This window comes from Gallinula chloropus (genome assembly GCF_964237585.1).
Source record: "Gallinula chloropus genome assembly, chromosome: 5".
Classification (NCBI taxonomy): domain Eukaryota; kingdom Metazoa; phylum Chordata; class Aves; order Gruiformes; family Rallidae; genus Gallinula; species Gallinula chloropus.
The window spans coordinates 60,828,259-60,840,386 of NC_140090.1; the positions used below are offsets into that span (position 1 = coordinate 60,828,259).

A 12,128-nucleotide genomic window follows, 5' to 3' on the forward strand; every position below is an offset into this window, starting at 1 on the left:
AAGCCCATTTTTTCCTGCTGCCCTCAAACAGTTGTTTGGAGCATGCTATGTTTTAAACTGTGTTTGCAAAGCAGGTTTCTACTGAGAGCTTAACATCTTAATTCAGACAATTGTGGTGCAAAGCAAAAGCCACCCAAGGAAACCACAGGAAGCAGGGCTGGAATGGAAAGAATGTTGACTGGAAAGACAGGCAGAATTGCACTTTAAACAAGTTTTCACTAGGCTGTAAATATGAATGGGCTGGAAAACCAGAAACAATTCTTTGAATGTTGTTTCAGTTTTGCAATTACAAGGTTGTGTGTGGTACAGGGAAAATGTTTGAACCAAAAGATGATCTGCATCAACTGACAGGTACTGTGTGCTGTAGTACGTATCTTGATTAAGTCTCTTGAGCTCTGTAACTTAAATTGTGCAACAGACAGTCGTACTGTCAGCAGCTGTTGGTGAGGAACATGTTCACAAGACTGGCCTTCAGGTATGTCCCAGCACAGACTTTTTCTACTCTTGGGACTTTTTTCTCATTTTTATGGGTCTGACTCACTGTTTTCCAGGGGAGGCTGGACAGGTATCATCATAGTTGGATTTGTGAACCTCCTCTGTTCCTATTTACAATTAAGAACTCCCACCACTGGAACAGAAGAGAAAGAAGTATCGGCAGTTAGCGTGTGGTGTGTCTGTAGGATGGGTGCTGTGGAGCTGGTCTTTTCCTCGTTGATGTGAAGCTTCCTCATGCAACCAAGTCCCCTTGAAAGATAATCCCTGGCTGTGAAAGATAAATTCAGCACGGAAGCCTGTGAAACTGAAGCAATGCTGCTTTTAGACTCAGTTTACAAACTGAATCTGAGCATACTCAGATGACCTGGTCTGTAGGAAACATTTCCATGAAGTATCTCCCAACCGTGAGCTGGCTTTGGGAGGTTATCCTCACTCCTCGAGACGCTGGCTATTGAACTTTGGAACAATCTGCACCTGTTACAGAGCTGAAAGCATCCTGTGCCCCGCTCCGTCACCCCACCAGGGCGGAAGGCAGCCCAGCAGGGTTTGTACCACTTGCTCCGTGGCCTGGGAGCAATCTGAACCCTGCCAAGGCTGCTGGAGGCGGCAGCAGCTGCGCTGCTGGCCCGCTGCCCTGGATGGCATTGTTCCCCTGTCGCGTGTCCGCACGGCCGTAAGGGCTGCTGGGAGAGGGAGGGCCAGGCCTGCTGTCTGCCAGCAGACAGAAATTCAGGGGGCAGCTTTGGGAGCACGACTGGCGTGGGAGCAAAGTTCTCAAGTGCACTTCTGCAGCAAAAAGTTGGGAAACTGTCCTGTTGAGCATCCGCAAGGGACCCAGGGCCTGCAAGGAGGCTGCCTGGAGTGTGATTCAATGTGTAGTAAGATGAGATCCCTGAGACTACAACTCCCAGTATGCATTACTAGTTCTCCAGTTGCATAACCTGCACCCTGTCCTGGCACGGTGGTAGGTAGCTGGAGTTCCTCTCCCATGCAGCCCGGGGCAGGTGCTGTTCTTGGGCACCTTCTGGCTCTGGAAGGCACAGGGAAACTGCAGGCCCTCAGTGCAAACTGCTCCGGGCCCTGAGGGGTGCATGTATACTGGATGTTTTGGGACTTGCAAACACATGCCCGCAAGCAGCAGCAGTGTGGGAGGGTGGGTTATTGCTGAGATAGTGATAGGGAAATGGGCTGCTGTGGCTTTGCCACAGCCTGGCTCCCCTACCAGGGGAAGTTGTGCTTCCTCTTCTTTTTTTAGTTTTCCACAAAAGGAAAACGGTCATTTCTTTGGGCTGCAGGGTTGGTAGGTGCCTGATAAACTTAATCCTCAAAGGAGAGGTCAGGATAACCAGTTCTGGATGGTGTGTGAGCAGGGGCTTGCAGTGTGTGATGCAGCAGCGTGTTGTTAACCAGCTACTGAGTGCAAGATCAGTCAACGGGGGCAGAGGCTGGGCCTTGTCTTCAGGAGGAAAGCGGAGCCCATGTTAACCCTCTTCCTATGAGGAGTAAGGTGGTTTCGAGTGAGGTCTTCCAGGGCTGTAGCTCCTGCCTTACCCCTTCACTGAGACACCCACTTGCCTTTGCACCCCACTTGCTGGAGGAGCCCATAGCCTCAGGGACAGGGGCACAGGGATGGCGTGTGGGTCCGAGAGCATCACCTGGGGCTGGGGTCGGTGAGTCCCCTGCAGCCTGCAGCCAGCCTTGGCAAAGGCTCTGAGGCTGCAGCTCCAGGGACGGGTCCGAGCGGGAGGGAGCCCGTCCCTCCACCCTGGCTGTGCCCCGCAGAGGACCAGGCACACCACCGGGCCGCGCTCACGGGGATGCTCCGGCCGCAGCCTCCCTGCCCTCCGCAGCTCTGCCAGCCGCGTCCCCCCGGGCCGGCAGCGCGACCGCCACGTGGCGCCCGGGGCCGCGCCGTCCCCGCTCCCCGCCGGACGGGGCGGGCCCTGCCCGCCGAGCGGGACCCGCGCTGCCCGCGGGGCGGAGCCGGGCTGGGCCGTCCCGGTACGGCTCGGCTCCGCACGGTCGGACCTCGCTCCGCCCGCCCGGCCGCGGCCCCTGCCCGGCCGCCCATGGGGAGTGCGGCCCGGCGGCGGCCCGGCAGCAGGAGGCGGCGGGGAGGCTCCCCCGGCGGCCCCGCTCGCCCGTAGCCCGGCGGGGCATGCCCGGCGCCAGGATGCCGGCCTGGGGGATCCTGCCCGTCACGCTGCCTGCCTTCACCATCACCGGCATGTGGATCGTGTGAGTGCCGCGGGGCCGCCAGCCGCCCACCCCCGGCCGCGGGGACGGGGCCGCCGAGGGTGCGGGTCGGGATGCTGTGGGGCGGGGGGGCTGGAGGATGCTGCGGGGCAGGGGGTTGCAGGGTACGGCCTGGCCCGTGTCGTGTTTGGGTACTTCTGCATTCTCGGTCACTTCTACAGCTCCGCTCCCCCCATAGCCACCCTGCTGCTCCCTGCGTCCCCTGCAGCAGTGTCGGCGTGTGTCTTCCTGGCCTTGCACCCCTGGCACCCTGTGGGATCGGATGCCCTGTCCAGGCATGAGCATGGGTGATGCTTAGGTGGCACGGGAATGGCCGTGGGAGCAATGCCACCAGCCCGGGTCCTGTAGTGCCAGGGCTGTAAGCAGCACCTGCGCTGGCCCTGGGTGCAATGGACAGGAGGGACAGGGGACATTTGTGCTTCGTGCTGGGGACAGAGGCGTGTCACCTGAATGAGCAGCTCTAGCCCACCCTGCCACTCCCTTCCCCCGGCCCTGGGATCTCAGCTGGTCACATTGGGCTGCGCAGCTCCAGCCGATCAGCTTCCCCCATGCCACTGCTGCAGGAGTGGTAGGCACTGGATGAAGGACTCTTCCCAAAGGCACAGGGAGCCCTAGCATAGCTGATGGGACTTTCTGGGGTGTGGGATGGAGCAAATGCACCCCTTATCACACAGGCCCCTCTGAGAGCTTTCCCCTGTCCTCCTTCACAACAAAGCAGAATACTGACCCTGGTGCGGGGAACTTGTGCTCCAAGTTATTCCTGTGGACATCTCATGAAGCCCTGGACACTTCCCATGGGTGACCATGAGGGGCAATGTCCCTCCAGCCTTGGAACAGTACGAATGGATGGGAGGTGCTGTTTGTGTTCCTCACAGCCAGAGCTTCCCTGGGAAGAGGGGGTCGTCATGCCCTTTTTCTGGCCCCAGACATGACCTGCAGCCACCCATGGGACTCTGTGTCCCTCTTCAGCACAGTGGCAAGGTGAGGCTGGCTAGTGGCATGGGTCCTGATGGCCATGGCTGGGATGCAGAGCTGTGAGGGGAAATTGGGCAGGTATGACACATCCCACTGGGGGACGTCAGTGCTGTTTGTGACTCTGTTGGCTTATTCCCCCCTCTCAGGAGGGCATAGAGGCCTGGGATGAGAACTGGGTGCTTGGGGGAGACCTGTGGACGTGGCTGGTCTGCAGGGAGGTAACGCTTTTGATGGACAGCCCTTCGGGTGGGCAGTACTGCCCCTTGTTCCCCCCCAGCCATCCCATTCTTTGCCCCAGCACAGGGGTTCTGGGCTTATCCTTTTTGCAGCCTGGCTGTTACGTGGCTGGCTCAGGCAGGAGAGGTGTTTTCTTACCGGCGTCGGGGCCTATTTTTAACCGGAGCTGTTTATGGCGCTGGCAGCGGTGATTTGAACAGCGGGGCTGCCCTGCTGGGGCTGTTGGGTTCCTCGCTGGTGGGGGGGACACAGGGCCGAGGTCCCCCCCTGTAGCGGAGCAGGATGCATGTCATGAGCCCCCTGGTAGCTGACCAAGGTGCAGGGATGATTCTGCAGTGAAATGCTTGATAGAGCTGGTAGCTGAAACTGTCCTACCAACACACCGATGACTTTTCCAGGCTTCTTTTAGCTCCAGGTGCTGGCCGGCCAGGGGCTGGGGGAAGGACGACAGAGCCATCAGGTGACACCCTGCATGGCTGTGGGCTGGTGGAGAGCCTCAGTACCAGGATGAGGGGGCTCTGCTGCAGAGCAGCCCCCCAGAGCCTGAGGAGCACAGCAGCACAATGGGGAGGATGCCACACAGAACTGGAGCCAGAGGTGGCTCTCGGTGAGGATGAGGGTACCGAGCAGAGGGAATCGGTTCTGGCAACAGAAGCTCCTCAGACGCTAGGCTGGGCTCACGTGCTTCCTTTTCTTTTTCCTGCTTTGTAAAGCTGAGAGGTGCCCCAGGGTGAGTGCTGGTCCCTGGCAGGCAGCAAAGGCTTGTGCCCCCTCACTCCTGGGGCTGGCCCTGCGTGCCGGCTGGGAGCAGGGATGCAGGGGTACAGGGAGGCAGGCGCTAATCCCTATTGTTGTCTCCTCCCCAGATACGCCATGGCGCTCTCCAACAACCACATCTGCCCTGTCCACAACTGGTAAGGCCCAAGGGGGGAAGCAGGGGTCCTTTGTCAAGGACTGGCTCAGTTAGAGAGCCTGGTATAATGCCAGGTCCCCCTACAGACCTGTCTTGCTTGAACTGTGCTGTACTGTGCCGGACCATGGGGAAGCTCAGGCTCCCCTGCACCATCACCATGCTGAAAGGGAGGCCGGGGCCAGGCTGGCCTGGGGACAGGGCTGGAGACGTGGGACCATGAGGTTGGGCACAGACCCACCTTCTCCCTCAGGAGTTATGGTGGTGACAGTGATGGGGCACAGTCGTCCCAGGGCATGTGTCTCCTGTCCAGCCCATGAGTGGCTTTTGGGAGGAGAGCCGCTTGGAGATGAGCTGCTGGCAGGGTTACAAAGCAGTCAGGATGCCAGGGCAGAGCAGGGCTATCGAAAGCCACCCTCCCTCCCCTGCCCAGGCTCGCCCGCGGTTACTGTTGCTCCAGTGAACGGTCCAACCCCGCTGCAGACCAGGACGGGAGAAGGAGGCCATTGAGAAAACACAGCATGGAGAAAGTATGAAAATAAATGGTCAGGGAATTACAGAGGGCCGTGTGTATCCATGGAGAAGGGTGAAGCTTGCTTGCTTGAGGCTAAATCTGGCAGTGCCAGGGGGTGAGGACAGCCCCGCGGTGCCCAGCCACCCCATGGGCTGAGCTGCCTGCAGCACCCTGGGATGGGGGGACAAGGCGTGGGAGAGGAAAGGGCTGGGAAAAAACAACCCTGTTTGCTCTCTTGGCAACTTCTTCTGCAGGGTTCTTGGCTTCTTGTTGTCTTAAAAATCTGCCCAGAAAAATCTGTGTTAGTTTAATTCTTGCTGAAGTGTTTGAAGGAGAAGGGGAAAAAAAAAACCCACTGCCATTTCCTGCCTGATGGCTGATTCTGCCCCGGGAAGAATGTGTGTCGGTTGTCTCGGCCACACAGCCAGCCCTTAATGATGAATAATGCTTCCCAGCCTCAGGCTGCTCACTTTAAACAAAATAATAATAAAAAAAACCCCTCCCAAACCAAACACAGCCCCAAGAGCAGCCCTTGAGGAGGCCGTGGGGCTCCACGCCTTGCTGGGGTTTTGCAGTTGAAAACAAAGCCACCAGTAAACGAGGAGACTGAAAAAACACCAGAGCCCAGCCCTTTCCAAAAAGGCCGTTTTAACCGTGTGCTCGCTGGGCAGCTGGAGGCAGCCGATGCTCTGCCTGGGCTGTCCTGTGGCTCCTGTCCCCGCTGGGCTGGGCGTGTCTGAGGGGGCCCTTTCAGGCACAACGCTTTGGGCTCCCTGCCTGCAGGGTGCCAGAGGTGTGTGGTGCCTGAGTGATGCTGCAGCAAAGGGGCACCCAAAAACCTGCTGCAAGTGTGTGCCAGCTAGTGGCAGAGCCAGGAGGGTGAGGTGGCTTGTACCCCTGCGGGGTGGGGGGAGGGTATTCAGTTAGAGTTGCAGACAGGCAGCAGCTGTGGTACAGGAAGGTGTCTCGGGCTGATAGGAGCTCTGGGTCCCCGGGCTCCCGGGGTTTGTGGCTGCAGGAGGCACTTCTCAGAGCCCTGCCCCAGCCCGGCAGCGCTGGGGACTGCTAAGAGCCCCCCCCGGGGGATGCCCCGCTGCTGTGCTGGGCTCCTCAGGGCAGCCTAGGGGCTTGCTCCTCTTGTGTCCCCACTCTGGCAGCTCCCACCAGAGACCATGCCCGCCATCCCCTCCCGGGCAGAGTGGGACTGCTCTGGGTGCTCACACCCCTCTCGGCTTCGTGTTCCCGCCTGTCCTGTACAAGCCCGGAGCTGTTGGTGGCTGCGTGCCTGGCTCCACCTGTGCTCCCACCCCAGGGCTGTGTGTGCCACCCCAGGGCTATGTGTGCCACCCCAGGGCTGTGTGTGCCACTCCAGGGCTGTGTGTGCCACCCCGGGGCTGTGTGTGCCAGGGCCGGCATGTGGGTGCTCCTGCTCAGGGCACCATGCTGCAAGGGAAACACAGCCCTTACAGGGGCTGTGGGCAGCAGGATTCTGAGCACCAGTGTGGCTCTCCCAGCCCATGTTTTTGTTCCCCACAGGAATTATAACCAATCGTGTGGCATGGATGGTCCTGGCTCCTGCTGCACGCTGGACCACATCCCTCTTGTCAGGTGAGCAGCCGTGGGGGGGGAGTGCAGGGCCAGTCAGGGGTCAGAGCCCCACCAAGAGCCCCTTGGGGTAAACCAGGAGCGTGTCCTCTGGAGAGGGGCAAGCATTGCACCTCAGTGACCCCTGGCTGAGGTCTCCCCGGGCCTTGACTTGTCTCCACAGCAAGTGTGGCACCCTGCCTCCTGAGAGCTGCTTCTTCAGCCTCATCTGCAGCCTGGGCTCCTTCATGGGTAAGTGGCTGATGCTGGGGCAACGGGCCAGGAGCAGGGTGCCCTGTGGACCTCACCTGGCTGGGGGAGTGGCAATGGGAGGACTGGGGGGTGCAGGTGGCAGCATGCAATGGGGCTGTGTCTCTCCTGCAGTCATCCTGGTGGGGCTGCTGCGATACGCCCACCTCCTGGAGCGCCTCGGGCCGTCCCTCCTCAACACCCTGGGCCTGGCCACCGGCTGGGTCTGTGCTGCTGGCCTCACCATGGTCGGCAATTTCCAGGTAAGCTGTCTCCTCAGGATGGTCAAGGGGGTCAGGGGAGGTAGGAGAGGGCCTTGTCCAGTGGCAGTGCTTGTCAGCGTAGGATTTGGGGGGGTGGTTTTGGTTTGATCTCCCATCTTTGTGCATTCCTCCACCTCTGCCAGCTGGTATGGTTCCCCACACACTGGGACTCCTCTTTCTTTGTGGACTCTCAGTTACAAGTCCAGATTAAGCTACCAGTTGGATTTAACCCTTGTCTGAGCTGCTCTGCATGGTCTGCCCCCACCTCCATGGGCACACGACCCTGTGCAGACAGGGATGTGCCATCCAGGCAGAGGAGACCCAGCCAAGCTGCCAGTGCTCCTGCTGCCCAGCGTCCCTCCGTGGATGTTTGCTGCTTGGGGGGCAATGCCAAGAAACGTGTCTGGGCAGAGTCTGCATTCACAGGGTCCGGAGCGGGCCAGGGCTTGGCGGCAGCCGGCAGCCCTCACCCCCACGCCTGTGCTGCCAGGCACCAGGCTCCTGGCAGCTGCCTGTCCTCTGCCTGCAGCAGCCGGTCCCTTCCGCTTGGCAGGAGGCTGCTGCCTGCACCACCTCCTCCTGGGAAAAGCTCTGCTGGCCCCAGTCCCACTTGTGCCCCAGCCGTGGCTCAGCGGCTCTGCTGAAGGCAGGGCTGTCACCCCCAGGGAGGGTTTGGGTAGCCCCGGTGATGCTCAGGGGCAGAGGGTAGCCCCTGTTCCGTGCTCTCGGGCATGGCAGGGCTGTTGGCCCAAGGGGCTCAGGACCTGCAGCCCCATGTGTGAAGGAAAGAGAAGCACTTTGAGATGCCAGCAGTAGCTGGTGAGTCCAGATTCGCTCTCTAGCTGGGAGTTGAGCACAGGGCGAGCTGCCTGGACCTGCTTCTGTCACTGTCTGTCCCCCTGTGTGGGCATGAGCCCACCCTGCTGGAGCAGGGCTGTGCTGGGGGAGCATCCTGGGGTGCAAACAGTCTCTCCTCTGCAGGTGGATCATGCCAAGGTGCTTCACTACATTGGGGCAGGGGTGGCCTTTCCCACTAGCATGCTGTTCCTGCTCCTGCAGTCCGTCCTAACCTACCGTATGGCCAAAACCCGTGGGCAGTACTGGACCGGCCACTTACGTAGCATCCTCACCACTGTGGCCTTCATCACCCTTGTCTTCAGTATCCTTTGGGGAGAAGATCCGGGACAGGCTGGGAAAGGATGGTCCTTCCTGGGATGGGATATGTGCCTTATGTCCTCCATCCTTTGGTGCCAGGAGAGGAGCTGGGCAGGGGACTGAGGCCAGGTAGCTCACTGCAGGCGTGGACTGGGGCAGCAGCAGTATCAGGGTCATACCGGGCAGCTGAAGATGCGGGGGCTGCATGGGGATACTGGTAAACATCTCTTGGTGCACTGGTGTGCCCCAAACCACCCCTGCCCTAGCTGCTGCAGCCCAGCCACTGCTGCAGCCTCCAGCCCCACACTCTGTAGACTTGAAGGGCTGGTTAAATGCTTGGGGTTTTTTAGTGAGACAAAGGTATGTCGAGCCCTCGGTAGTGCAAAGTCCACCTGAGTTACCTATATGACTAAAGCTGAGTACAAAAGTGCTCTGTGCAGGTGCCAGGCATGTGGCAGCACCTCTGCCAGCCAGGGCTCACCCGCACCACCAGCCAACCTGCCCGTGGGGCAAGGGAGGGCTGGTGAGCACACTCGGGCCTGCAAACACCGTGCTGGGAAAGGAGGGCACAGCAGCAGGCAGAGCAGGGCTGAAAGAATGGTCCTGAGTGTGTGGCCGGGGAGCCAGGGGCTTATTTGGGACTGAGGTTAGGGTTAAATTGGGAAACAAGGTGGTGGTTGTTGGGCAGGAAGGGGAGAAAGCATGTGGTGTCCGTGGGTCCTAAAGAGGCTTGCTGGTGTCTGGCTGGGGTGAGCAGCATGGGAGGAGCTTTTGGAGAGTGCTGGTGGGTGTCAGGGTCCCGCTCTGTCACCACAGCAAGCAGGCTGGGAGCTCAGATGGGCAGGAGTGTCATGGGGCTTTGCCAGCTGGGAGGGACAGGCAGGGCTCCAGCGCAGCGTGTAAGGATGAGGAAGACAGAACTGGTGCCTGCCTGTGGTGGCTGTGCTGCTCTGTAAGCACTGGGGGCTGGAAGTGGGAAAGCAGTGAGCTGTGGTGAGGACAGTGTGGGGAAAGGACTGGGATCTCTCCTGGTGGGATGGAGGGAGTGAGCAGAGGGCTCTGCCCTGTACAGGTCAGGTCCCTGCCTCTCCAGCTCTCCAAGATCTTAGTCTCACTGACAGAAGGCAGATACTGCTGGAGGTTTCACATGGAGTGCTGGGGGATGCACCTGCCTTCTCCCTTCACCTGCAGTGGTTCTAGCAGTATGTTTCCCTCGAGATTCCCCAGTGGGGATGAGAGAAGTGTAAAGAAGTGGTAGGACGTGGAGGAGACGGAGCAGGACCCCTCTCCAGGGTGACTCAGATGGCCACATGCAGGGACAGAGGGTGCTGTGAGCCTGGGACACAGCAGCCCAAACCCCCTTACTGAGGGGATGGAGGGCTGATGAGTTTTATGGACTTTGACTGTATCCCACAGGAGGATGGGGATTATCAGCATTATTTGAGGAAGAGGTGAGGGGTGTGGGGAGGGTGAGGCAGCCAGGCACCCGGCTTGCCCTGAGGACTGCAGCCTGAGTTCCCCCTGCCTCTTCAGAAAATCCCAGGCTGGCATTGGTCCCATGATTTGCTGAAGCTGTTTTGGGCATGTGTGCCACTGCCTCACCCATGCCAGGGCCCTTCTGGTACCAGGGGAAGCATGTGGTTTTAGGGGTGGCACTGTGTTTCCTGTGGAGGGAGCTGCCCACAGCTGCCCCAGCATATAATGGTAGTGGGATGTGTTCCTTTGTGAGGCTGCTGGGGTCCAGCTGTGTTTTCCTTGACGGAGACACCCTCAGGCGGTGTGTTCTTCATCCAGGAGAGCTTTGTGCTGCAGCATGTGGCAGCCCTGTGTGAGTGGATGTTCATCATTGACGTCCTGGTCTTCTATGGCACCTTCACCTTTGAGTTTGGGGCCATCTCCACAGACACCTTCCTGGTCCTGCTGAAAGCCAGCAGGGCCCCAAAAAGTTACAAAGGCGAGAGTGGTGTTTCCAGCACAGCCCACATCCACAGCCGTGCGGAGGGCCTGGCCATGGCCTAACCCCCATGGGGGCGCGAACTCAAGGCTCACAGCAGGGACCCCCAAATTGGGCTCTGTGGGTGACTCCCTCATCCTGAATGTCTCCGAGATCCTGGCTGCCTCTGGGTGCGTGTGTGTGCGCACAAGTGGGCACACGGTGCCCTCCCCTCCTGGTGCAAGCTGTGGCCAGGCCTCCTTCAGCAGCTGGTGTCCCCTGTAGAAGCTGTCCCCCTGCTGTCTGCAGGGTTTGGGGTCACTGCTGGGGTGCAGGGGATACCAGCCTGGTACTGGTATTGGCAGAGCTGGGATCTGCCCTGAACCTCTGGGGTTGCCCTGTCCAAGCCAGGGGTTGTCGCAGGCAATCATGCAGAGGCCCCTTTCTCTAAGGGATGTAGGAGGCAGGGAGCTCACCTTCCCCTCATCACGAATACTTGGTGTGCTGGGGAGGGGGGTATCACTGTTCCTCCCTTCTCCAGAGCCTTGGGGGCAAGGGCAGGCACGGTAAGCCTTACAGCCAGCACTCTTGTCAGAGCAGCCAAAAACCCAGAGTGCCTTTTCCCTTCCTCGGCAGGTGATGGCAGTGCCGGTCTGTGTACCCCCAGTGAGGATGGCAGCGGGGGTCCCTCCCCGCCTGCATGCCGGGGTGGGGGTAGTGCCTTACGCTGCTGCAGGATAGCACCAGCAGCCGGGGGGAACCGTGCTGGCCTCTCCCAGCCAGGGCTCTTCTTGCTCAGGGCCTTCCATCCATGCCTCCAGTCAACCGTTTTCCCGCCCTTGCTCAGCTTGGAGAACTGCAGAGGCAGGTTTCACCTCCTTGGCCATGATGGTCCCATGTTCCCTGGCGATCAGTGAGGTTAGGAAATGGGTCTCCACAGTTACTGTCACACCGGAGATGTCCTGCCAGCACAGTGCCTGCAGAGCAGGAGGTTTCCCACTCCGCAGTGCTGCCAGCCCAAGCTGTCCCACCAGGGAACCCGCACACGTCAGCCCCTGTCTCCCGGCCCTCCCACCCGCGGAGGACAGGCACAGAAAGGGGAAGCACTGCCTGCAGGAGCAGAGGAAGCCCCTGCGCCTGTATCTGTCACGCTGTGCCTTCCCCAGCGCCTGCCCAGCGAGAGCCCGTCCCGCCCAGCCCCAGCCCCTCCAGCTGAGCCCCAGCCTGGCACAGCACGGGCAGGGGCTGCGGTGGCTGAGGCTGCGGGTAGCGGGGATGAGCGTGTGCGTGTATCTATAGATCTGCATATATATACACACATTTATAAACTTTCCCGTGCCCCTGCAGAGGGGCATTTGCTGCTGCTGTGCACACTGATCAGGTTGGGCTTCCTGGTTTGCCCACCTTTTCGAACTCAGCCTAAAGTTCACCAGTATATGTAGTTTGAAGAGGAGCATTTCTGACTTTTATATCTAATATATGTTTAAAAATATATAAAGAGAGAGCAGTGAATTTACAATAATAAAAGTTAAAATCCGCCAAGGGCAAAGCAGACTG

General features: G+C 59.5%; 1 protein-coding gene across 1 annotated transcript; it reads left to right on the forward strand.

The window, feature by feature from the left end:
- Positions 1 to 2,625: 2,625 nt before the first annotated feature.
- On the forward strand, positions 2,626 to 10,681 carry TMEM150A (transmembrane protein 150A). The gene is made up of 7 exons (XM_084265712.1): positions 2,626 to 2,733; positions 4,830 to 4,877; positions 6,924 to 6,995; positions 7,156 to 7,223; positions 7,356 to 7,483; positions 8,465 to 8,642; positions 10,413 to 10,681. Exons 1-7 carry the CDS (start codon positions 2,654 to 2,656, stop codon positions 10,655 to 10,657), a joined length of 819 nt encoding a protein of 272 aa, XP_084121838.1. The 5' UTR covers positions 2,626 to 2,653; the 3' UTR covers positions 10,658 to 10,681.
- The last annotated feature ends 1,447 nt before the right edge of the window (positions 10,682 to 12,128 follow it).

What these genes read in the sequence shown, in the direction of transcription:
- TMEM150A (XM_084265712.1), top strand. Translation starts at nt 2,654, where the DNA reads ATGCCCGGCGCCAGGATGCCGGCCTGGGGGATCCTGCCCGTCACGCTG. An exon ending in ATCTGCCCTGTCCACAACTG is followed by an intron (nt 4,878 to 6,923) that starts GTAAGGCCCAAG and finishes TGTTCCCCACAG; the next exon opens with GAATTATAACCAATCGTGTG. An exon ending in CCATGGTCGGCAATTTCCAG is followed by an intron (nt 7,484 to 8,464) that starts GTAAGCTGTCTC and finishes TCTCCTCTGCAG; the next exon opens with GTGGATCATGCCAAGGTGCT.